Genomic DNA, 27,039 nt, shown 5'->3' with positions numbered 1-27,039 from the left:
TTGTAGAATGAAATTAAGTTTCTCCAGTGGTTCATAAGATGAGGAAAAAGAATACCTGCACATAAAGCTATTCCAATCCAGGCTATTCTATGGAATAGCTTGGATGTAGAGATTAAACTCAGCAAAAGTGTTAATCAATTTAAAAGTAAGTTTAGAAAAGGAGTGTTTGAAATGTATAGCAGAGAGGAGGAGAGATAAATGATGTAAACTGATGTGATGACTGTGGGGGGGAGGGGTTTTGGAGAGTGACCTTGTGTTTTGGTTGTGTTGTATGTGTGTTGTCTGGGGTTGGAAACTGATAAGCTCTGCTTCTTCCATCCCCATTTCAAACAGTGTTAGTTGTTGTTATTGTTGTTGTTGTTGTTTGTCCTGTTCGATATTTGGTTATATGGTGTCCCGTGGATGTTTTTGTTGTTGTATGTGAGATATAATTTTTGTTTGGTTTGAAATAAATATAATCAATCAATCAATCAATCAATCAATCAATCAATCAATCAATCAATCAATCAATCAAAAGACTATATAAATAAATGTAAAAGTAGAGTAAAACAAAGTTAAACACAGACAATAAGTTGGCAGAGTGAAAGAGTCCAGGAGTCTTAGTCAAGGACACATCGTTGGAAGACATGAAAAAACAGCAGGTTACTCATGCAGTTGAACACACAGATCGATCCTGCTGGTCTATGGATTGCAGTGATACCTAATGGTTTGTAATGAAACACCAGCGCCAATTGAATAACGTTAGCTCCTTCTGCTGTTTCTACTGTGGGTAGCTCACACAGAATTGGATGTTTGGCAGCAGAGCGCCAGAGTTGTTAATAATCATTGCTGAAGGGCACATCAGCATCAATTACGAGCAGTGAATCGTTGATCTTTTGGTTAATTCATCAGATACTTTACATCTTTAGTCCAAAGAGTCACAACAGCAACCCTCATGTCACACTCTTGCATAAAGGCTTCAGACTGCTGCTTTAAAAATAAAACTGTGTTTCTTTCTTACACTCCTGTGGGCAGGCTTGAGAATCCAGCAGCTTACATAAAATCATTTGATGAACAACTGACCTGTGTCTGTGATGGATCAGGTCAGCGCGGTGGGGCTTTGAGTAAGGTTAAATGTAAAACCAATTGTTTGTTTTGTTCTTTCTGCAGCCGTGGAGGAGTTCAGGTCACTGTCAGGTGGGTTACAGCCGGGGGCGTCTTACAGGACCACATGCTGCGGCAGAGTTGACGTTTCCAACCACAAGAGGTCAGTAAATGATGGTTTTCAGTTTAATGCTGCCTTTCTGTCCATAATTGAGTCCTACATTATGCAAACACTATGCATCTCTTGGCAGTTCTCCTGTTATTAGGCACAAAAATATGGGCACGGACTTCAACAGCTAATTAGCAAATCACTATGTACACAAATTCCATATTTGCCTGCATTGCTGTGGATTCAGAGAAAAGAAAGAGAATCAGCTACTAGCATCCCCATTCCTAAATCCTGATATGATGTATATTTTTTTACTTTTATTGGCTCCTCCTCATTCGTTCATGTGTCTCTGACTCTCCGTTAGCTGCAGCAGTGCCTTGTAGACTCGGTAGGACAGGAGGAAGGAGTGTCTGGCACAGCTTCATGGAAGCTGGAGGTCTCATCTTTTCCCTTTACTGACTGTTCCATCTGGTCAAAGCTACAGGCGCTGTGGCACCAGGGATGGTTTCATATTTCAATGCAATAGTGCTAGTGAATTATTCCTCTGTTCACACATGGGGACCAGGGGAGCCGATGAGTCAGAGTGAAGGGAAGGGAAGAGGAGATATAGAGGAGGCAAGGATGTGAGTTGAGCTACAGGGAGAGTCCACAGCAGATGTTCCCTGAGTTAAAGTCCAGAAGCACAGGGACGACATATGGACACGTAAACACATGCGCAGAGCTCGCGACTAATTTATGTCCGATGAAATCGTCAACAGAGATTTGTACCACTCAGAGTTAAAAAATTAACGTGAAGTAAGTAATTCTAGCACTTTACACAGAAAGACACTGCTTCATAAAGTTAAGTTATTAACGGTGACGCCATAAAAGTAGTAAAGACAGAAAGTAAAATAGAAGAAACAAAGACGTCACAACGCACAAGAATATAAACACAAGACTGCCCAAGGTCATTTTTAATAAATGAGTCAATCCAAGAAAAACCATTAGATAACTGGTCTCAGAGTCTACCTATCATTCATCTGGGCTATGTGCATAAATACAAAAAATACAAATCAAATTTATTTTCTGAATGGCATCTTCATTGATAATATAAATAGATTACATGTTTGCGTGAGTGGCATACTGAGCAGGCCTATGTAGTGTGTAGCAGGGGGCTGTAATGTCTGTACAGAGGAGTGTCTGCAAAACAACCACAGATACAATCAACCACAAGAAGTCTGAAAATGACCAAAGGGGTTTAGAAGTACTATGAAGAGACCCTAATAGGCGGCAAGAGACTCACAATTACCACAGAGACCGAGAGTGCCTTCAGAAAGTATCCAACCTACTTAACGGAGAAGAGATTCAAATTGCAAAACAACCCCCGAAGAATTTCAGAATAACCGCAACAAGATAGAAAATGACTCAGGACAAGGAGAGAACTGGAACAAAGGCCACAAAGAAACACAAAACAACCACAAAGAGTCTCAAAAAAAAGAAAAAGAAATAGAACAAATACGATTACAAAGAGATGTGAAATGAATACAACCTGACACTAAATAAATACAAATCGATGCAAAGTTTCCTAAAATAACCACAAAAAAACCTACACAAAGTTCAAAATATGCTGAAACATAATTGATAGCCATAGATTTAAACCACAACCTCATTAGATTTGACAGTGAGTCTAACTTTCAAGAATCAAGTTTCACATTTTCCAAAATGGTAGCCATTACATTTAGGGGATGAATTTTTCATGAGCTGCAATCGAGAAGAGCAGCAGAGGTTTGCTGCTGCTGCTGCTGCTGCTGCTGCTGCTGCGGATGCACTGGCCTTGAGAGCTGCGTTTGAGGCCGTGCGTGTCCAGGAGATGGCGGTGTAGAGCAGGCAACCCTCTCAGCCTTGTCAGTGTCAGCAAAAGTCAATAGCAGCTTGTGTAGAGCACTCTTCACCCTGTTCCAGACTCAATTTACCTTCAGCCCTCACTCACATTCAGCCCAGATCATTAACGCGCCATCCGCCAAACTCAATATGTCAAAGCGACGTGATGAAATTTAAATCTGTAGTTCATTTTCACAATGACCCGACGATGATGATGATAAGAGCCAATGTATCAGGTTTATATTGACAACGGTGATTCAGCACTGCAGCATCTGGATGGATGGACGGTGTGATATCTTTGTTTTGTAGGACAACATTCAGCTATTTCTTAACTGCGCATAATATTGACCATAATATCTTCTCATACTCAGTCTCCTCTGCACTGATGTAACAATGTAATGAATAAACTCAATGAATAATTAATCACCCTGCAATTGCCAATGAAAGATTAAGTGTTGTGTTTTCTCATAACCGAGATGCCCGCTGAACTGCAGGCAGACAACCGTGCAGCACTCGTTGCATACATCGCTGCAGATCCTTAAGCACACGTGCACGCACACATGCAACGCAGCGGATCCACACACAGGTCAAAGGGTAGCTGAAGCAACTGGAGCACAACAGCCTGTTTCCATCTCCAGGGACTGGATTACTCTCTCTCATTCTCCCTGCCTTCATCATCACCTCCCCCCTCCTCCGCCCTCCCCTCCCTCCTTCCTTTGCTTTTTCTGCCACAAATGATTGCACAGACTGGACTGTAAATCTCTATGAGAGCAGAAGTGGCAATCATCTTCAGATGCCCCCCCCCGGTGGCTCTCCATCCTGCATATTTTAATTGGCTGCAACAGAGTGGTCTTCATGTGCAAATGTGGATTGCCACTGACGCGGATATATCAAGTTTTGTCAGTGATCTCTAACATTTTTAAAAGCTGCTAATCGCTCCTGTGCCCTTGTTATTCTTCAGGGGAGTGATGCCGCAGCTGTTTTGAGCTGACTTCCAATAATTCAGCGTATTTCCTTTCGGTTCGCAGTCCTGCCATCGAGCCGTTTGCCAAGCGGGGGGAGGGAGGGAGCGATCAATCAGTGGACCAGCTCAACATACAAAAAGCGCCCCTGTTGAGCTCTCACATCTGAGGCAAATCCATATCTCATATTTCCTCCATTTTCATGCAGATAGAGGGTAGACGGGGGGAGAGTAAGATGTCTCTGCTCTCTTGACATCGTTTCAATCCCCCTGACACTTTGATGTGATTGCATTGTCAGCCTTCTGAGTCTGCTGGTGCTGTGTGTAGTGCTCCTGGTTTTTGCGGGTGGATGTGAGGGGGCTGGAGAAGCAGTGTTCCTGGGCACAGACGTGGCATACATATTTCAGTAGTTTGAGACTACATATTTTAGAAGTTGCAAGCTTAGTGTCAACCCACAAGTGGATAGCCTAGTTTGGTGTATGCCTAGCATATTGCATCACTTTTTTTGTACGTCCAACACACCAAAATGTATGCACACACACACACACACTATGTACAGTAACCGCTAATGTCGTAACAGTAATCTCCACCATGTCAAAAACCCTTAAGACACAAACCAATATTGAGAATTTGCCCGAGGTCAAGTCCTCATCAAAGTCAATCTAATTTCCTGCAACTCAGGGGGAAACTGACGACTTAGCCCCCATGCTGTCGTGGCAGCCAACAGCCCCTCTCTGCATATGATCAGTCTGTTGCCATAGCAGCCCCGTGGAGCTTTCCTGCCAGTCAGTCTAGCAGAGAAGATGAGTGAACCAGCGGTGCCCCCATCCAGAGAGGCCTGCATGTCTTCATCTGTTGCCATGGCACCGTAATAGCGTTGTGGATAGATTTGGCATGGCAGGGAGTCAGTTCCTTTATCTTCCAACGCATTATATCGAGCCGAGCCTTGCCTGTGTTCAGTGCTCGCAACATGGTGAGCAGACAAAGGGAGCTGAAGGGGGGAGAAGGTAGATGTCAAGATAGTGTATCTATATTGAGATCCGGAGCGGCGCTGCACTTAGATGTGCGGTTTGCTCCGAGGGTGCTAATTAGGAGCTAACACGGAGATTGGTGAATGTTAGAGAGACGTGCTCGACAAGGTAACCTGGAGTGGACTCTCCACATGACTCATTTTGTTTTAAAATGAGTGGATGTGTGCAGTCATATAGTGCACTCACAGTGATGAGGTACTGAACCAAGTCAAATGTGTGCAAAGCAACAAGGAAGCCAGAAAGCCAAGCGTTTCCACTTTAAAGCCCTAACCCTAACTATAATCAAAATTTTATAGGATCAAGATGACAAATGTGAAGGAGCTCATGGTAATGAAACTACAGTGAATTATAAGCTTATATAAAAAAAATCACTGAGAATCTACTGTGTATTAGCTGCTCAGCATCAAGCAGCAGGAACATAGTGAAACATTTATCAGCTGAAGAGCCAAAATGTTGCCTCCAGCAGGACTTGGACGTTTTTCCAGCACGGTCGGTTGTGTCCCATAACCGCTGGATGTGTAGATAAGCACCTGCTTGCCAACAGTCTTAATCTAAAAAGATCGATATTGTTTCATCAATATTGTGCTCAAGTCATCAGAATCTGAGTTATTGTCGGGTTTATAATGCAATGAAAAAGAGCAAAACAGTTTTGTTTGGATCTGCTTTCCGCTGGAGACGAATCTGCCAATGACATGTATATATTGAGTTCTGGGGATTATACGGATTAACTGTGGCGCCGTTTTTGGAGGGAGATGAAGCTTTTTAATTTTTCATACTGTATGTAATTTTTTAATGCTTGGAGCACCGTAAAAGATATTCTTATTATCAGGGTGGAGACAGATATTTCTCAAACCTCAACAAATAAAAGAAAAGAAAATCCACCTCCATCTGCTTTGAAAAATGCATATTTTCACAATTTAGACCTTTTTCGACCTGCTGTTTGTTTTTTTTCTCTAGATGAGCCATGAAAAGAGGCTTTGAGCTTTAATTGGTGATGGACAAAGCACTCAAAGAACATTACATAACTTCACCTTGGGATGAAGAGTGCTGTTTTGTTTTTTTGGAAGTGTACTTTTTCATCTCATCGCTTTGATGCATCTCAGCAATCAACATTACCCCATGCAACCTTATGGAGCCTGCCTCTATGTACTGCTGTACAATGGATTCCCTGTCACATCCTTCGCCATTCTTCAGCTCCCCGGCTCGTACAAATATCCAAGGATGTCTGTATAATCTGCCCCATTCTGCTTGCTCCCTGCCAGACTGTGAGGACTGCCAGGTTTTTGCCTGTGGTGAGATGATGGCAATGCTGGGACTACATCCATTCCTCCCACCATTTGGTAATCACGCTGTGAGGACAAAGTGGTTTGAGAGTGGTGAATCATGTTTGGCTCCTCTGACCCCTACCCGGACCAACTGCTGAGGCTGCTGCTTACTGTTTCAGAGAAGAGGCAGCACAACTCTGTATTGCTCCGTAGAGCTGGGTAACGCAAGAGTTGCCTCCGGCTACAAGAGCGATATCTTTGTATGCTCAGAGGATGTCGTATACTCCCCCTGTTGAAGTGCCTACTCCTCCAGGTCCAATGTGAGATACAGTATTTGTTAGATGTTTTGGTGTGGTAAGCAAGCTATTGCTCATTCTCATAAGGTGCACTAGACTTTGGAGTACAGTATGTGCTTGTGTCACGACAACAACCTGCAGACAGTTAAGTACAAACTAGATTTTAGCACAAAGGTTATTATCCCTCTGTGGATACCTGTTGGATACAAACTAAATGTCAGACCTCAACATGAGTCATTGGTGTTTACTACCCATTCCCTGCTACGAAGAGTCAAACTTAGGATCTTTAACAATGATGTGGAGTTCCCTAACAAGTGGTTAGTGTGTAACCATGATGATGAATCCCCTAACCTTAAAGGGATAGTTCAGCATTTTGGCAAATTGGCCCATTGCCGGTTTTAGGAGTAGAGTGAATGTGCAGGTTACAACTTGTCCACGAGAGCATTATGGAGTTGTTGGATTGTGTATTTGATGAGTTTGATGAGGGAAACCAAGAAATCCCATTAGCCTCCGTAGCGTAGCTCTGAGCAGCTCACGGCTCTGCTCCGCCGTTCTAAAAATAGCTTGCACCGACAATTAAAGGTAACAAACCTACTCCTAAAACTATAGGGATTATGGCAATGAGCCATTTTGCCAAAATGTTGAACTATCCCTTTTAAAGAAGTACTTATTTGAACCCAAAACACAATCCTTCCCAAAAGGTAAACCATTGTTTTCAGACTAACCAGACCTTTACCATAGTGGCGTCTCATTTTGAAAGTCTTTTTTTTGTCTTTTTATTTATAGGACTTGATGGTTATGAGAGCTACAGTTGGACTTGTCACAGTTTCTGCTGCAGTTAGTGTCTTCTACTTTTCCTGAAAATGAGGCTTTAGAGAAGAGTAGGAAATTATCCTCTATTTCAGCCTGAGCATGGATGGACCCTGAGGGTGGTTCTTATCATATTCATGAAAACTTCTCTCTGCTTTCCTTGTTGTCAATCTGATCTCCACGTGTATCCACATCCATCCATCATTAGAACCTGTGGGGCTAAATCTGACACATCCCATTATCACATGTACGGTCAGCAATCTGTTCTTGTCATGTCAGGCTTTGGGGAGGGAGGGGGCGTCTGTCCTTGGGCCATTCTGTCTTGTAGCATCTCTTTCCAGATGTTGGCGTCAAGGCACCTCTGCTCCTCCATGGGAGATGCCCTCAGGAACTCCTCTGTCTGAAAGGAGCCCTCTAATCCCTTGGGGCAAATCATCTGTCACCAGTGGATGAACTGCAGCACCAGACCCGATCTCACCCTTAAGAACACATAGATAAAGCCATATTGGCAGCACCGGTCACTAAGACTGGACAGCTGAGTGGAAAACATTTAGGTGGTGTGATGAATTACAGTACAAGTCACAGGATGCTGATGGGTGCTCAGGGTGGCAATTTGCTACTAACAGTATGAATCAATTGATCCATTCAGCCTTGTGTCAAACGTACAGGCTTTTGACTGTTGTATAATAGCTTTTCTTGGCACATAGTTGGCCCGTCAGTAACAACTCTGCATTATTTGAATGCAGCTTTTATGAAGTTGCCTGTTGACTGAGTGTGTGCCTTCATTAATGGGGGGAATCGGGAACATGACAGTGACTGAATTTAATTTATTTAATTCATTTTTAATTCAAAGCATCACTGAGATTAGATGTAAAAGAGGGAGCAGACTCGCTGCATTAATTTACTGCTGGGAAAATCTGCAGGATGTCAGTGATGCTATCAAATCAGGCTGAACAGAGATACCAGGGGAGCATTTCAGGCACCATACAGTATCTGAAACAATTCAAAATGGTCTGGATTCCAGCACAATCGTGACAATGTCTCAGAAAATATACAAAATTAAGAGCAAATCTGACCCTGTTTCAGTGGTTTTAGGGTTGAAATAAATCACAAACTAAAAGAAAATAAGGGCAGAACAAAAAACAGCATGTATAGCATATATTCCCAGTGACTTGCTGCACCTGAAAAGTGATGGTTTGTCTGTGACAGCTCACCAGAGTGTATTGCATAACCAATATGTGTAACGCTGTTTCCTCATTGATTTTTTTATACAAAACATCCATTGTTATGGTGAAGAGTTGACGATGCACAACGAGGGAGGTTGTGCGCATAAAGCAAAGTCGGAGCACATAAGCAACTGTTAAGCACTGACCTGCCTCTGTCGATAATGTAGTTAAAACAAAGGAGGCCATCAGTCACTGTCCTGCCACACTCGGCTGCTCTCAGTGCAGTTTCAGACACAGAGGAAAGTGATGAGTAGGCGCTCTCGCTGGACAGTTTGGTCTTTGGCCAACGTACACTCTGCTTTGTTGTTGTGTTTTCCTTTTCTCTCCATTTTTCTCCTCTCCCACTCATGCTCTCCGGCTCCGCAGCAGCAGAAGGTGATGATGGTAGAGTGTACAGTATGTCTGAGTGATTTTACACAACATGTTCTGCTGCCTGCCTGCCCTCACAGTGCTAGGAGGCTTTTTGGCAGAGTACAATATTTACTATAATGAGCAGAACTGTGACGAAATGCACTCCTTTTGGCTTTGTTTCCAGGGTATATGATGATGATGAAGTTTTCCACCAAGGTCAGACGTCTGGGTGTTATTGTTGATTGGGCCCACAGCCGTGTCAGCACCGCCAAAAGAAAACACACACTATCAACATGTGCCCAGCCTCAACAGCTGCTTTGCTTAAACACAACAGTGAGGTAAATGCTAACATCAGCATGTTACAGTAGCATGCTCATATTGACAATAAAGTGCACCTCAGCTGCCAATGAAAGGATAATGGGGCTTACAGGTATTTGGTCATAAATTAACATATTAGACAAGCCCAAACTTTTACTTGAGGATGGTGCTAATTAGTCACAAGTCCGTACAATTGTTGTTGAGCTGTTTTGCTCAAAACCACCTCACTGTGGTGCTGGATTTAAAATCAGATGATCGCCAACTCCAACATGAGTGTGTCTTTTAAATTTCATGGCAATCTGTCCACTATAAACTGAATCGTCAGATAGATGTTAAGTTTAGTTTTATGTCACAGGTACCTGCTAAAAGATTTTTTGATTAAAGAGACTCAGATTAGTTTGCTCTCGGTTATAAAAGAGTCTCATATTAAAGCAGAAGTATGCAATATTTTTGTGTTAATATAAGTCTTAAATAGTTATATCTTCCGACAGCAATCACTTACATAGAGTGTTTGGATCGAAACACGGGTCTGTCAGTCACTCTGCTCTGCTGGAGGAGCCGAGGAGAAAACTTCCCTTGTATCCTACAACCTTTATCCAATGAGGAGAGAGAACGGCATGAAGGGCTGTGTGTGCAGCCAAGGGATGCGCGTGAATGTGGTGACGTAGGGACGAGGACCAATAGATCCATGACGAGGGCGGGGGCTGCTAACTCCATCGGCTGACAAAAAGTTATGGTGCGTTCAAGGCAACCCGTAACTCATGCTCTTCCGACCTGTGAAGTCGTACCAGGTCGATCTGGTACGAGTTCACGGGTCGGAAGTTACGAGTGGCCGTTATAGTGACTTTCACAGGCAACAGGTAGGAGAAACGCGAGTTGCGGGTTGCCTGGAACGCTACAAAGTCGTAAGTCGTGACTTGAAGCTGTAACTTACGGTTTCAAAAGCCTGCCTGGAACGCAGCATTAGCCAAAACGACCGTATCGCTTACTTCTGCTTTAATGTGGATGAATCTACATTACCCACAATAATGGGTAAATTTTTCGATAAATATATCGTTTTGTCTTTATAGTTATTTTGATATAATTATTTAGTGGTCGACTTGCCCAGCATTGCCTAGTTTCGCTGCCCGGCGGGTCATGGGAATAACGCCGCCGGATCGCTAGTTGGCATTGTTTACGGTCGGAACTATACGACGGTATCTGATCGTCTTTGAACCTCCGACTTTCGTTCTTGATGAATGAAAACATTCTTGGCAAATGTTTTCGCTTTTGTCCGTCTTGCGCCGGTCCAAGAATTTCACCGTGCGTGTGGAGGGTGTGAAAACACTTTGCTTCCTGAAAGTCCTCGTAGACCCTTTAATCTCTTGTCGTGTGTGCTATTGCAACTGGCTCCTTACTGGTCTGCTCACTGTTTAAAAAAAAAATCAAAATGCTGAGGGCTAAGTGCAGATAATTCAAAATGCCAGTGCCAGAGTCCTAACATAAAAAGAGCTATTTTCGTCTCATCATACCTGTTCTCAGATCTCTGCATGGACTTCTGTTTAATATTAAAATTAAAATTTAAAATGGTGCTTCTTGTTGGTAGTACCTTGCATAACTTAGCTCTACAGTACTTCTCCATTCTGCTCATTGAATATTAACGTAGATCTTGGGTTTAATCAAAAGCTGTTGACATTGATGTTGTTTTTATATGATTATAACTTAAGTACCATTTTTTCCAGATTGCATTCACAGCTCTTCAACACTGAAGCTGCTTTAATCAGTATCTTTTATATTAACAATGGATCAAATACTAAAAGGGGTCATGCATAATAATAAAACCTACTGATAATTTATCACCTGACTCAGCTCCACACAGTTCTGTGAAGCTTTAGTTTTGGTTTTACTGCCTCAATCTGTTCTGGCTCAGATGCAGCAGCCAGGTGTTTTTTATATATTAAAAAAAACTAATAAAAACACTGCTGGAGACTGGCTAAGCACTAAACCATATAGACAGACAAAGATACTAGCTAACTTGTCACCATGGTGGGAGCGACTAGCACCTAAATATCCAGATATTTCCCTAGGGAGACACTGCAGACCAATAACAGAGCTAGACTGAGTGAAGAGTGAATATTGGACTTACTTTTCATCAGGTGGCCAGAAACACGACTCCAAGTAAAAGCTATTTATACTCGGTATCTGCAGGATGTTAAAATAGGCAACTGTTTGCTGAAACATTCACTGAATCAACTTTTCAAGGTGGTGATATCTCAGTGTTTTGTTTGCAGCTTGTTGTGTGTTTCCCAAGTGGTAGAAAAATAATAATAATGTGGATTATGTGGGTTACTTTCCTGCTTCCTATAATGTTGTTTCTCTGTGAAGCACATTGTATCTCCACTGGAATGAAATGTCCTATATAAGTTTTCTTTTCTTGCTCTTTGATCAAAGTTTAACTTCTCTCTTCTTTGCTTTCTGTCTCGTCTTGGCCGTTATTTCCTTGTTATGTCACTTTTTTAATACATTGGTGACAGAGCAGGAACTATCACCTCATCTGAACCTCAGATATATGAAAATAATACATCAGTATTGGCCATATTGCTGCCAGTGTATTACACTGAGGTCTGAATCATTCTCTCTTGATGATTTATGGTGGAAAAGGAGTCTAAATAGGTCAGTGTATTTTGGATTTGAGCTTGAAACTGAATTCCCAATCAAAATACACCCACAGTAATACGCCCTTACTCTATTCATAGCGTTTTGTCTGCAGGAGGGAAACAAATATCTATTGAATGCTCTCGGACAGTTGGGATTTTCAACTGTCCTTCCAGCAGCAAAGGTTAATTTGCCCGATAACACAAATGAGTCGCAGCCCAGGGAAAGCTTAATTCACTGGGAGATGTTGATTAAAACATTTGCATATGAAAAGATGAATGACCTCAAAGATACTCTGGATAAAAGCAGTCAAAAGTGGTCGTGTGAGGTCGACCACCAAGATGAAACCCCCCTTTTGATTGGATTATGTTTTTCCAGCAGTTGCTATACACACACAAGTGGGAACACAGCGTGATTAGGGTGCTAAGTATACAGATTGTAAAAGTTGTGTTGTAGAATGAATGAGTCAGTCACTCTTGGAGAGAGTCCACGTCGTCAACTTTACAGCATGCTCGATTCTTGAAAGAGGGGAATAATATAATGACGTTTCCCCTCCCGGCAGTTATATCTGTCCATCATTTATTGATGTCTTTGTGTCACTCGCTCTGGTGACTCAGTGTGGAGCCTTTTAACGTGATTAACAAGCTTATCCAAGGGAATAAAACACTGTGCTTGTTGGTCTGCCATCGCAGCATCTAGTCTAACATAAAGTAGAGGTAACACCTCGTGTCACACAACTGAAAATAGAAAAAGTGGAGTGAAGCTGTGACAAAAGACAAAATGGCCACAATAGCTCACAGTGCGCAAGTGATGAATGACTGTTTTTCTGCCATACACTACATGTCTCTAAGCCTTTGTGCACGTTTGTTTCCAGACACAGTGTTGTGAGGGAACAGTTGTTGTTGTTCAGTTTTGTATTGTGCCACTAATCAATTAATGCTTAAAGGGATAGTTCAACATTTTGGCAAATTGGCCCATTGCCATAATCCCTATAGTCATAGCAAGTAGGTCCATTACCTTTAATTGTCGGTGCAAGCTACTTTTAGAACGGCGGAGCAGAGCTGCGAGCTGCTCATTGAGTTTTAAAAACCTCTTTTCCAAGAGTTCCAAGAGCTACACTACGGAGGCTCATGGGATTTCTTGATTTCCCTCATCAAATACACAATCCAACAACTCCAAAACGTTCTCGTAGACAAGTTGTGACCTGCACATTCACCACGCTATGAGATAATAACAGAACGTTATGAAATTCATAAAAAACAGCTGACAGGCGTACCCGTCGGGGGGCAGTTTTTCAGCAAGCAGTCTCTGCATTTGCCTCAAAAACAACTCTGTCTGGTAACGTTCTGTTATTATCTCATAGCGTGGTGAATGTGCAGGTCACAACTTGTCCACGAGAGCGTTTTGGAGTTGTTGGATTGTGTATTTGATGAGTTTGATGAGGGAAACCAAGAAATCCCATGAGCCTCTGTAGCGTAGCTCTGAGCAGCTCACGGCTCTGCTCCGCCTGTCGGTGCAAAATAGCTTGCACCGACAATTAAAGGTAACGAACCTACTGCTATGACTATAGGGATTATGGCAATGGGCCAATTTGCCAAAATGTTGAACTATCCCTTTAAGCTATTCACTTTTCAAATATATGTAAACACACTACTGTATATGCACTGTGTGTATGAGAAGTATCAACCTTTTTGCCTCTTCACTCTGCAGCCTGTGACTGTTCTGAGAAGCGCTGACGTAACCTGAAGGTCATGGATCCTCGTGCAGCCAACGCCGAGGCGCCGCGTTCCTTCCGCTTGATCTACCTGCTCAGGTAATATTGTATGACTGCTGCTGTATCCATGGCAATGAACACCTGCAGATGCCCTCGACCAAGGCTCCTCCGACAAGCTGATTAGCATGCATGGATGAGGCCTGCAGCTTTTCCCCGATTGGCCCTCTAAGCTCCTGGCATGGGCACTCGCTTACCCCTGCAGAAGACCCAGCTGGCCGCGTGCCCCCCTCCCATCATGCTCACGCCTGCTGTATTCCACATGACTGGACTTGTCCTCCAGAACCTGGAGCCCGTGCTCGTGTACAGTGAGTCTTTAAGCCTCAGTCACATGCGGTGATAGTGGTCGTGCTATGCATCTGCCACATATAGAAAATACTGTAAATCTTTAAACCTGCAACCCGGGTGGAGGTTTTCTTCAGGACGTCAGGCTTTGCTATGAGAAACTGATTTATTCCTATGTCATCATATTTCCTGTGGTCCTTCAGCATGAGCTCTTTTCATTATTTTCCCATATCTGATGCATTTTTGCAAGCCACACCTTTTGAGAGGGAGGGAGAGAGGGAGAAAGGGAGAAAAAGAGGAGGGGGGGGGGGGTTGGATTACAAATGCATCAGCTGAAAAAGGAAAACATTTGATGTACAACCCCGTCAGCCGTCACTTTTGCCCTCTGGTTTGATTCTCCGCTGGCTCTGTCCCAGCCCTGCAGCCCAGATAAAAAGGATCCTCTTCTAAGGTGTTTCGCAAGGCATTATAAAACAGTTGCCATGGATACCCACTCTGAACAAGCTGCACATCCAGGCAGCAGAGTAGGAAATGACAGATGCAATATTTCACTTTTTTTTTTTTAAATTGCCCTTTTTTTCCTGTCAGCAGCTCAAGAGCTGATGTAGCGTTGTGTTACAGATGCCAAAGATCAAGACCTGTAAATAGGTCTGTGGGGCTAATGGCCGCCGCGGTCAGTGCGGCTGCATTTCAGGGGCTATTTGCTTCTCGCTCCACAGAGGTGGGCTGAACGGTATTTTCCGTCTCATTTGGTCTTTGTTGTTTCTCCCTGAAGAGATGACCTATATTATCTGGGATGGGAGATCAAAGAAGGCTTCCTCACTGTGATCCCATGAAGCTTGCATCTTACAAGCCCCGAGATTCAGCCCCTTGTTGCGCAACTGCCTCGCTGCACTGGAAAATGTGGCCGTGAAGCTAAACAGTGGAGAAGAAAAAAAAAAAGCAGCTTCTTTGTAGCTGCTCAGCCTACAGGATTCATGATCCCACAGTTTAGGAGGAGCAGAGCTTTTGATGTTGAGGATTGTAATTACTGTCTTTTCTTGAGATAATGCACGCTCGTCTCCATGCTGTTTATTATCCACTTCATAAGCATATTCAGAGAAAGTGGTGGTTGAAAACAGAATAAGAAGATAGTTTTTACACATTGTTTCATTCCGCTCGGTACAAAAGCTAAAAGAGTTGTCTGAGTTTCCTATCTAGGACTGTGTTCCATTACAGGAGGGATTACCTCCATATTTTACCCATGAATTCCCATTAGTGCTACCAGCCGATGATATGTGGCCTCTATTTGTGTTCGGGTCCTTGGTTGCCTATTCATCAGCCATTTATCCTGTGGAAATGAAACGGGGTCACCAGTGGGAACCATGCTACCTGCTGGGAGCAAGTGTTCACCTGCTGCTCCCTCCACTCCCACCCTCCTCTTCCTCTTCCTCCTCCTCCTCCTCCTCCACCTGCCCGCGCTCCCACGATCCCTCTCTCCACGGTAACCCAGCTGGGTGTCTTGTTGCATTCCCAGCGCTCCCCGTGATGTCAGAGACATATGGCTGCCCCAACATAGAAATGAACGGGCCAGAAATGCCCATATGTCGCCATGACCCGTATCAGTCGCTACGCTGTCACGCATCTCATTAGCCACAACCAGAAACTGCGGACCGACCCTAATGGTCATTCATCAAACGAAGGTCTTCTCTCCATCTTCTCCCCGCAGTGCCTATACGAGCAGACAATGGTGCAGGTGATGGTTAGTGTGGGGGAAACTCTGGTGTGATTTATGAGGAGGTTCTCCTTCCTATCGTTTGAGTTTCCACTGAGCAAGATAATGAACGTGTTGTAGCTTTTGTCCAAAACTGAAGGTCAATAGACTGATTGATGCGTTTGGCTTTAATTGTTATGAATTGCACTTTGGTTTGAGGAAGAAGTATACAACAACAACAACAAACCTATCATCTCTTCATGCCTCTGTTTGTTTGGTACACACTGATAGCATCTGTAGAGATTTGCATATAAGACAGGGAGTTTAATCCTCAAGGGGTTTTTAATAGATAATCAGGTTATAAAATGGGCCAGATGTAAAATAAATAAATAAAAAGGCCATTATACTTGGAAAATTCAATATTCTTCTTATCATTAACATTATTAAAAGACCAATGACCAATTGAATCGCTCCCACTAACAAGCGTGGCCTACAGTATATATAGCTTAACTGGTAAATAGCTTAATTATCTGCTCCATAGATTTCCATTGTCGTCCATAAACTACTATAACAGGTCTGAGCCACACTGTTGCACTCGGCGACATGTTTTCCTCTGCTTTGTATTTTATTTTGAGTCCACTTTACTGCTTTAGCACCAAATGTGTATCAGTGCGCAGCTGAAAATAGTCCTCAACAATTGTGCTGCCTTATTCCTGAAAACTACAGTTCCCATGCAGCTGTTTTAGGAAATTTTTAAAGATTTATGGTTTCAGCCAGAACCAGTGTATCTGGGTTAGGGAAGACAGACTGTCACGTCATTAATTTTAGTCTTTTCATAGGATTTGCTGATTAGGAAAATCTAGAATAATGCCAGCTTCATATTTTAAGCGCTGATTGTGTGTCTAACCCAGACAGCATAGGCAGCTTCTTCACTCCTCGGCGACTCAGAGCAGTTGTTTTCGGTGTAATTGATGACCCTTCATTTCCCTCAAATCTCTAAAACACTCTCAGCTACTGCGTCTTCATTTCCAAGGCCTCAGAAGGCAGCGTGGCTTTTATCTCTCCCCGCTGCGAAAGCCCTCTGACTCCTGCAGCAACTACGGCAGTAATGATGACAACGTTTCCTGGAGGGAGTTGATCTCTCACTGAGCCCCGTATATTCCAAGTTTCCACATTCCCAATTAGACGGCAGAGCCTGATCTTAAGAAATGAAATGAGCCCCCCGCAGCTCCCTGATGCCGCTACAGACAGGAGCTGTTAACTAGGGTATTACAGGGAGAAAAGAAAGTCTTGACAAGCAAAGGAAGGGAGGAGAGGACAAAGTGAAACTGTGTGAATTGTCCTTTTTCCGTTGCGGTTTCAGAGAGGTGAGCCGGTGCAACTATTTTTGACACTATACAGTATAAGGTGAGCCCCACCACCGCCGTCGTGCACTCGTGTGTCTCCCGGGACGCCGAGATGTGATGTGAGGGGATGATCTATTTTTTGATAAGCATCAGAAAATGGTATATAGGAGCAGAGTCTTGAATAGGACTGCACGTAGGAGCCACATCAGCCAGGATGGGAGAGACGGGGTGTGTGTGAAATAACTGTGACAGACATGATATGATCGCTGGGGACTAAATTGAATTATTTAATTACTGCTGCAGGATAGATGGGAACGCCCCTCCCAAAGATGAAAACCTCCTGCATTAGGAGAATGTAACATCACAAAAGCTCATCATCTATCTGGTCTCTCCTCCTCTGCCTGTCATTCCCCAGCTCTTCTCATTTTGATATTCTCTTTGTGACATTGAGACCCCCTTAATTTATCCACAAGGTGAGTTTAATTACCTGGGAATGTCTCGATAGATAAAAAAAAAAAAAGTAAGTATGTGAGGAAAAGTCATTAGGGAAATAATGTACATTTTCGCAGCTTCTGCAATCTGTTCTTCCACCGGTGGGTCAACGAGCCCCCCCACATTTCTCAGCTGGCTCTGCAGCACTGTGTTAAAAACTAATGAATTCAAGTTTGTTTTCTCTTCTTTGATATATTTAATTAATTAGGCAGAACAGGTACTGACAAGTCTTTGGCTCAGAGCGCACTAGCCACCGTCGACACAGATCCATGTGTGCGGGAGCTCACGGTGAATCCCAGACCTCGTTTCGTTGGGTATAGAGCAGCGAAAGCAGGAACTAGGGCACGTTTCTGTGTGAAGTTGTTGTAAAAAAAAAAATCTGAGTTGGTTCTCCAGCTGATTGCTGATTGGAATCGAGAGTCGTTGAGGCGCAGAGTAGAGTGATCTCTCCAGTAAGAGCCAGCAACCAGGGAAAGATGAGCAGGTGGTGGTGTGAGGAGTTGGTTTCCAATTTTATATAGGAAGTCTATAAGACTTTTTTTTTAAAAGAGTATATTTTTAGCAATGAGCTGCTCATCCACACTTGGAATAATGAGAACACTTGGACAAGCTGATGAAGCCTCCACCTGTGCCCCAGCAGGAGTGACAGCAGCTCTCCATCATTAGGCCTCTATTCAAGTTAAGTGCTACCTTGATTTTCGTCTTGTTTCTTCACACTGATAAGGTGCAGAGGCCAGTGATGATTCTGCACGACACTATAGCTTCTGTCTTTCTTATTTCAGCAGCATATTTTGGAGCAGTTTAGTTTTTTTTGCAGCACCACAGTCCTAAGATGTTATAAGCCTTTAGGAACATCTGTTGTGTCACTGTATCTTCCCATCCAGCACCAGCTTAGAGCTTCACTGAAAGCTGGCCCCGGACCTCCAGACCTCCAGAGCACCAGGTTTTACACCACGGATTAAAGACAGCGCTTTAAACCTCCCTCCCCTCCCCATGCTTTGGATTATTTCAGATGTCCGTGTATACATTGACTCTGACTGCGGTATGCACGCTGGAGCCCTCGCTGTTCCCTCCTCTAATTTATGCCATAAACAAAACACATTTCTGGGTCATAAATTCACAGTCAACTCTCTGGAGCATCAGCACCACGCTTTGTTATTCACCCCCCCTCCCTCTTCATCCTCCTCCTCCTCCTCCTGCCCAGTGTATAGCTGCTGCTGCCTCTTGTCTCCAGTCTCACATCGCTGAAACACATCTGGACTCTGTCATAATTCATTTTGTTGAACATGGGGATGCAGCATATCAGCAATTATGAAAATGTAAGCCGAGGGGAGAAGGTAACAGTCACATGCTGCAAGGAGATGATGAATCTGCTGTGTTTAAATCTCTGACTTCACCTCACACTTGTGCAATTTCAATCCCCTAACAGCATTCCCCCCCCCATGCATTGTATTTTTAACCTATTTATCACTGGTGTGCACATGGAAATAAGTAGCCTGTGTTTGCCATTTGTCATAGTTAGCATGAAAATTCCCACGCCATTGTGCAAAAAGAAACAGACTGCATGGCAAAAAAATACACATCTGGCTTATGACTTATATCATAAACCACCAAGTGCAATCCTGCACTGCTGGGGTTTTGTGTGTGTGTGTGTGTGTGTGTGTGTGTGTGTGGAAAATGAAGTGGGGGGGGAAACATCTGGAAGTGTTTGGAGTGTAGCTATAACGTGCAGTATGATAGATGTCCTGAGCAGCTCTCGTTTCTTTTCACGTTGCCCAATAATCACCACCAATGGAAATGCAGTCGGCCCGCCCCCTTGCCGGTCTATTGTGAATCCGCGTTCAAGTGGAAACCACTCTTCCAGCCTTGGCACCAAAGTGGCGCACCACGACATGCGGAGCTGAGCGAGCGAGCAGTGCGCCTTTGAAGATGCTTGATTATCAAGCCACGATTTCTGGTAAGAGACGCGCTCTTTTTTATATATACCATCCTTTTATTTTATTTTATTTGATCATCTAATCATTCGTTTCACCATCACTTCCTCCTGCGCCTCAACCTCCAGCTGAACACCCGAGCTTCTTCTTTTGTGTCTTTTTATAGTCGCATCCGATTCCTCGCAGACTCCCCGAGCTTAGAAGTCAAAGGAGATGGTTTGAGTCTGTGTTTTTATTAATAATATAGTGACAAGACTGGTTGAGTTGTTGGAGAGCGGTTTTTTTTAATTTTTATCTGGAATAAATCGACGGACAAGAGTTTTGATGTCAGGGAGGCGTCGGACTTGAAGCATTACGCACTCTCCCTTTAGTCTAGTCCCTCCACTTTTCCCCGTGAGATTAAAAAAAATGAAGGATTTTAATGGAGATGCATCGGTTTATGTGACACATCCGGTGTCTTATCTGTCACAGTAGTGATGGACATGTGGTAAATAGACGCAGCAGGATGAAAACACGTCTATGTTTCAACCGCAGCTCTGATTTAATCCTGTTAAACTTTTTATTATTATTATTATTATCATTTTTACGGCTGCGATGCTGCCATCAGATGCTCATTTCTAATAACTTACTGTCACTGGTTTATACAGCTGGTTTAATTATTGCCACGCAGCTCTGAGTTGTAGTGTCACTCGTGGAAGCATGGGCTTCGTCAGGCCGTGGCAGAGGTGTGGATGTTTGTCATCTGTCTGCACCTTGCGAGGGGAAAAAACGCACAGTGTTTGGGCTTTGTGTTTGAGCGCGATGCGTCGCTGTGGCTCTGGACATTTTCAGGGCACCTCCAGCTCCACACGGCACCTTATGTTATTAGTAATGTGTTTTTTTTTTGGTTTTTTTTACTCTGCTTCACGGGATTTTTTTTTCTTCCAGCAGAAGGGAAACAGATGCGCCGTAATGTCAACAGTCGATTACTCATGCAACATTGCGCGAAATTATGCGCCCCCGCAGCAGCACGGAGCTTGGACCGAGCGCGGTTGAAACCAAACCCCTCACCCTCCACCACCACCTCTTCCTCCTCTCTCTCCCTCTCCCTCTTCCTCTTCCTCTTCTCCATCCTCTTCTCCATCCTCCCTAACCCGCCAGACGTGCAGCTTTTCGTGGGAGAGGAACAAAAACCGAGCAGCTTCCTGTTCAGCACCGCAGACAGAGACACAACCCGACTTGTCCACACCCACTCCTGGTTCCACGTTACCGCTGCCCTTCTCTTCCCAAACACACATACACATACACACACACACACACACACACACACACACACACACACACACACATACACACACACACAGATCCTCCCACGCTTTATCAGCCTTAGTGCACGTTGACTTGCTCTCACCCGGGAGGCATTTGAGTGGTTATTGGATGTGATACACAGAGATCGCCGCTATAAACAGCAGCTGAGCACCGGTGTGTTGTTTGCAGAAGCTCAGGTGCAGAGCTCCGTGTTCTGTATTTCACTTTTTTTCTGCTTGTAATAACTTGGATCATAAAGGGATTTCAAGGCGCCTTCGCCATCATTATTGTGACCCAGAGCAACCTTTTGGAAATCTCTTATTAATTGCTGCTCTGAATGGAATTTGTGGAATAAGTTATTCATGAGGCTATAAGCCCTAAGTCATACACAATTAGGCCTGATTAGACAAATTGAATACATAGCTACCAGCACAATCAAGCCAGACCCCTGTCTCATTCATCAGCCTTATCCTTTGATTATTATGCACCACATGTGGCTGAAACTCATCAGCAGATGTCTGTAATCATGATAAGTGCTGCATGGTTGGACCACATGCAGCAGTGACTGGCCTATGTGCAGCAGCAGTAATCAGAAAAACCTGAAAAAAAATCCACCAACATCCATGTGTTTGTGTGTCAGAGACGGTGTTGGTGTGTAAACAAACGGCTAATAGCTCTTTTTTTCTTTTCTTTTGCCTTCGTGAAGCCACTGCATGTGAGGGATGCTGTCATCTCGAGGCACAGCTGCGTCGGTTGACGGCGAAAAGGATTTGGGTGGAAGGCAGGAGGGAGAGCGTTGGTGGGAGAGAGAGGAGAGAGGCAGGAAGAGGAGGGGGAAAAGGAGAGTGAGGAAGCAAGGGGTGAGGTGGAGAGAACATGCCTGCTGGCCTCCTGTCTGGACACATTACATTTTCATAGGCTGATATCGCACCGGCACACAGCTGAATATAGATAAATAGCACTCCTTGTTCTCTGCTGTCAACTTGGGTATTTGTCTCTGTTTCGCTTACATCATCGTATTTATAGATTCAGATTCAGCGGCGGCAGCAGCAGCAGATGGATGTTATCTGCTGGTTTAGTGTCCATCTGATGACTAATATTGCATCTGCCTTCCGCTGGATTTGTGCAAAGAAGAAGCAGTGTTTGCTCTACCTGTGGGATAATCTCCGACACAGGGCCGGATCGACCCACTGTAGCATCCTGGGGTAGCATCTCCAGCTCATATTTCTACAGATATTTCTCTTACAGGCCCTAAAAATAAAAACATAGCTTCAAATCAGTTCAAAGTCTCACTCTCTGTAACATTAGTCACAGCTGAAAGAGCAAACTAAAGTTAGAAGAGTCAAAAAACATCATTGGCTATATTTGATCTAACACTCAAATCAGGACTGTGTGGGTGTGGTTTGATCAGATACTCTCTTTTATCCTGAGAAGTGCCCAGAAATATGTTGGATAATCTTCCTGAGTCCTGACCACTTTAAAGATCACAGAGGAATCAGAAAATACAGATACTATGTCCCATCTGAAAAAAAGCAAAATTGGTGATAGAAACATGTGTTTTGTGTTGTAAAATAGTTTTTTGACCTTTTTAAAAGGTGTAGAAGCGAGTTGTCACACCTTAAGACAATTGTGTTTTAATGGTGCACACAATAAAGAATTTGGACGTGGTGCGTTTGTGGTCTCTAAGGGTTAGATGCTTGGTGGATAATCCAGTGCTGCATGTAGTATATACTGTATATTAAATCTGGATTACATGTGTAATCTCTCATGGAATGAACATATTTCGTCTGTGGTCGTCTCCGTGCGCTGAAACCTTCTGCTTATCATGTGTATCATTAAAGCAGAAGTAAGCGATCCGGTCGTTGTGGCTAACTTCCTGTCAGCCGATGGAGTTAGCAGTCCCCGCCCTCGTCCCTACGTCACCACATTCATGCGCATCCCTTGGCTGCACACACAGAGAGGACCGCCCCTTTATGCCGTTCTCTCTCCTCATTGGATAAAGGTTGTAGGATACAAGAAAAGTTTTCTCCTCGGTTTACAGCAGAGCAGAGTGACTGACAGACCCGTGTTTCAGACCAAACACTCTATATAAGTGATTGCTGTCGGAAGATATAACTATTTTTTTTTTTTTTTTAGTATATTTTTTGGCTTTTCATGCCTTTATTCGATAGGACAGTTGAGAGTGTGACAGGAAATGGGAGGCAGAGATGGGGGGAATGACATGCAGGATAGGGCCGTCCGACGCGGGACTCGAACCGGGGCCGCCTGCAGCGAGGACTATAGCCTCAACACATGGGGCGGGTGCTCTACCAACTGAGCTAAACACCGCCCCAAGATATAACTATTTAAGATTTATATTAACATAAACATTCCGCTTACTTCTGCTTTAATCTGGATTACATGTGTAATCTCTGATAGAATGAACATATTTCATCTGTGGTCGTCTCCGTGCGCCGAAACCTTCTGCTTCTCATGTGTATCGTTAACCTAATGCTCACTCTCTGTTCTCCGCTTTGTGTCCTGCCAGGTTGAGTGACGAGCCCGCTGTCCCATCACCGCCATGATCGCCACCGGGGGCCTGCTGCGCATGAACCGGCGCCAGGATTCCCTCCGCTCCAAGAACCGGGCGGAAAACAAAAGGAAGCGGAAATCCAAGAAGAAGAAGAAGAACGACGTGGTGGTGGTGAAGGGGAAGCTCAACCTGTGCTCCCCGGCCGGTTTGGTGGCCGGCGTCGGCGTCGTGGTGCTCATGGTGGGGATCTCCATGGCGGTGCTCGGCTACTGGCCCAGCCAGAGCCAGCAGCAGTACCAGGAGCGCCGCCGGACCGGAGGATACAACAGGGTGAGCTTCTCAAAGAGTCCGCCCGTTCCCTCCAACGCCACCCACGACAAGCACGTGTTCAACCAGAGCCATGCTAACGGCAGCGCCCCCAACCCCTCCCCTCACTGTGGCTTCCTCTGTGACTTCCTGGATAATTACCTGTACTCGGACAATCTGAAAGTCTTCGGACCGCTGGTGATGGGAATCGGCATTTTCCTCTTCATCTGCGCCAACGCGGTGCTGCACGAAAACCGAGACAAGAAGACGAAGATCATCAACCTGCGGGACATCTACTCCACGGTGATCGACCTGCACAGCATCCGCTCCAAGGAGTACTCGCCTCTCAACGGTTTGGTGAACTACACGCAGGCGAGGAGCGCCGAGGGCCCGTCCGGCTCCTTCCCCGCCAGCGGGATGCTCAGCCGCAGCTCCTGGCCGTCCACCGGACTCGGTTTCCAGGGCGAGCTGGGTGGCGACGAGGTGTTCAGGCACCCGTCTCTGTCCAGCAGGCCGCGTAGCTGGTCCAGAGACGTCCAGACCTTCACAGACACTGTCTACAGCATCTACAAAGACTACAGCAATAGCGGCAAGCAGGCGCCGCAGCCCCGGCAGTGGGAGACCACCTCCATCGTCACCTCCTCCGTCAACGCCTTCACCCTCCCCGTGATCAAACTGAACAACTGTGAGGTGGAGGAGTCGGAGAGGGCGGAGGCGGCGGCGGAGGGGCGCTCGGGGGAAGGGGTCGTCATCGAGGCCGGCGGCCAGACGGACGAGACTGACGCCATGGAGATAGACGTCCTGACGACAGACCCCTCCCATGAGGACATAACCACAGACACGGCTGCTGACCGAGAGGGGGCGACGCAGCCGCAGCCTCAGCCTCCGCCACAGTGGACCCAGCTGTTTCCTCCATCGCCTGTTGCCAGGGCGATGGGGTCACGGCTGTCGCTCAACTCCCTCACGGATCAGCCCAGGTCTGCGCGGCGCTGCAGCCTGTCCGTGTCTGTGTGTAGTCAAGGCGACAGAGCGAGGCGCTTCAGCTGCCCCCGTCTGGAGCGCACCAACAGTAAGGGCTACATCAAACTGACTGATCTCGCGGGCGAGTCCTTCGAAGCCCCCGACACAGACGCTTCTTTAGTGGCCACCGGACAGGAAGTAGCAATGGACGCAGCAGCAGCAGCAGCAACATCAGCAGCGGCGGCGGAGGAAGAAAAAGAAGAAGCTCAGGGAGAGGACGACCTGGTGACACCCAGCACCTCTGCAGAATACTAGACTTTTATTTCTCCTTTTTTTTTTGCTGATGAGCCTCTTAAAACTCTTCGATGTCTTGTTCTCTGTTTCGTACCGTTTTCTCCGACTGCTGATGTGAAGCTGAAGCCGTTACAGACGAGAGGCGACGTCGTGGCCGTTGGAGCGCGAGCAGCTAAGGACTATAGAAACATAGCCATGAACACTCAAGAGCAAGAGTCTTTATAAATACCACATCCACAAGCTTAATATTCAGATGTAATTTTTCTATTTTTTTCAATGTAGCAAGAGCAATACTAAAGACTTGTAAGAAGATTTAGTAAAGATTTGTACAAAAGAAAAAGGGAAAAAAAAAGCAAAGAGAATCAGATCTGAAGAGTTTTAACTTTTCTTTTGTAGGACAAAACATTGTAGCTTGTAGAATTTGCCAAAACCGTCACTGAGAACTACTGTCGGACATGTCGTACTGTAGCATTCATACATGCCACAGAAAACAGAAAAATAGTCTAGATTTATTTCTCTACATTGTTGTGTGAATACCACGTGAATAGATGAGCTGAATTGAATCTCAGGTAGACGTTTGGTTTAGGATCTGGACCTTGAGGACAAGGTCCTTCCCTATGTGCACACTTGTTTATATGAAACATTCATGGTTGAATAAACTTGACTGTAACACCTTCTGCTGGGTCATTGTGTGGCGTTAGGTTGGGTGCGGAGATTTTTTTTTACCTGCTTTTAAGAAAAATTAAAGAGATTATAAAGAAAAAATGTTGGGAAATCCTAACCCTAACCCTGTACATATAGATTCAGTTTTCATGTACGTTAGTTAGCAGCGTTTCTCATTAACAGGCAGGACTGCAGTGGTATTGATGGTGCTTTATCTGTGTTAACTGAACTGAGACCAATAACCTATAAGTGACCTTTGCAACAGTCTTTTTTAATAACTGGCTTTGGCATTAAGGAGGAAATTAGCAGCGACCTATCTGCTGATTTCGATGGTTGATAAATGGGAAAAGAAATACCAATATGAAAAGTGCCTTTTTTTTTTTTCTTCTTCTTCACAGAAAATATCTCATTATGTGCTGTGTTGATGATGATGTTGGTGGGAAACCAAAACGCTCCCAATGGTGTTCAAAGGTTGTTTTCATTACCATCAACCCATTCAGCGACTCCAATACCTGAGGGGAAGAGTCTGGATGCTCATTTACTTCCTGTAGTTTAATAAACACATGTTCTGTATGTGTTTATTAGATTACTTTATGAATGTTTTGATTGAATACTCGCCACAGCTCCACAGCTTTCTACCTCACAGAGTGGTCATTTGAACCATCAAGGATCTTTGACAGGTGCAAAATCTGCAGTACAACAACATTTCAGAACACAATGTTGTACTTTTTACTCTTTAACTTCCTTATTATTTGGCAGCTGTAGTTAGTTTACTAGTTATTTCAAGGGTTAAGATTTGTCATGCAAAATTTACCAACAGTTTTGTGTTGCGGTTGAATTGTATTGCGTAACACACAGAGTTGTCTTCTGTTATTTATTCAGCAGACACTCACTGATGTAAATGGGTCTAACAGAGTAATAGCAACACCCTGTCGTTGTTACGCAATCCAGCTCGACAGCACCGACAAACTTCTGCCTCTGTAATGATCATAAAACTGAATCAACTCCCCCGATACGTTTTAATGAAAAACTGAACATTATAACCTTATTTTCATGGAGGAAGGGGTGGGGAGGGGACGGGAGGGGAGGGGGGGGGTTTATTGCAGGCTAATTCTATCACGGTGTAACAAAAAAAAAAAAAAAGTTTATGAGATGATATCATCTTAAAGTATATGAGGAGTTTTATAGACTTAAACTATCATATAGCCTATAAATAGCTGGAAATGGCTCCACCGTGGTAATTCTATAATATTAAAATGCTGCTCATACATCAATAAAGATGATAGAAAATAATATCACACTCACAGGGATCATTCTGCTGCATAATGAAGATGTTTGCTTTTTGGTGTTTTTAAGTTTTCTCCACACTTATGTACATGCTTTCACAGAGATGTGCAGATCTTGTTCTGGTCTAACTTTAGTATATTATTATATCTCAACTTTTATTTACAGGATCTGAATGTTCCTTTGTTTTCACATTTATATCACTCAGAGTCAGTAATACAGCAACAACCATGCAGCATTTTACAAGCTCACTTTAAAACATCCCCT

General features: G+C 44.3%; 1 protein-coding gene across 3 annotated transcripts; it reads left to right on the top strand.

The window, feature by feature from the left end:
- Window positions 1-1,145: 1,145 nt before the first annotated feature.
- On the top strand, window positions 1,146-25,502 carry tmem200cb (transmembrane protein 200C, genome duplicate b). 3 transcript variants are annotated; one of them, XM_085803892.1, is made up of 3 exons: window positions 1,146-1,246; window positions 13,656-13,758; window positions 23,281-25,165. In XM_085803892.1, the coding sequence occupies exon 3, from the start codon at window positions 23,314-23,316 to the stop codon at window positions 24,844-24,846; it is 1,533 nt and encodes a 510-aa protein (XP_085660018.1). In that variant the 5' UTR covers window positions 1,146-1,246; window positions 13,656-13,758; window positions 23,281-23,313; the 3' UTR covers window positions 24,847-25,165. The 3 variants fall into 3 exon arrangements, with proteins under 3 accessions (XP_085660018.1, XP_085660017.1, XP_085660016.1); XM_085803891.1 differs by lacking the exon at window positions 13,656-13,758; XM_085803890.1 differs by lacking the exons at window positions 1,146-1,246; window positions 13,656-13,758 and adding an exon at window positions 19,357-19,489 and having other exon boundaries at window positions 23,281-25,502.
- Window positions 25,503-27,039: the final 1,537 nt, after the last annotated feature.

The sequence above is a fragment of the Trachurus japonicus genome, chromosome 17 (assembly GCF_045865225.1).
Source record: "Trachurus japonicus isolate A0001 chromosome 17, Traja_1.0".
Taxonomy (NCBI): domain Eukaryota; kingdom Metazoa; phylum Chordata; class Actinopteri; order Carangiformes; family Carangidae; genus Trachurus; species Trachurus japonicus.
Note: the sequence above shows the minus strand (reverse complement) of the source record. Positions and strands in the feature narration are given on the sequence as shown.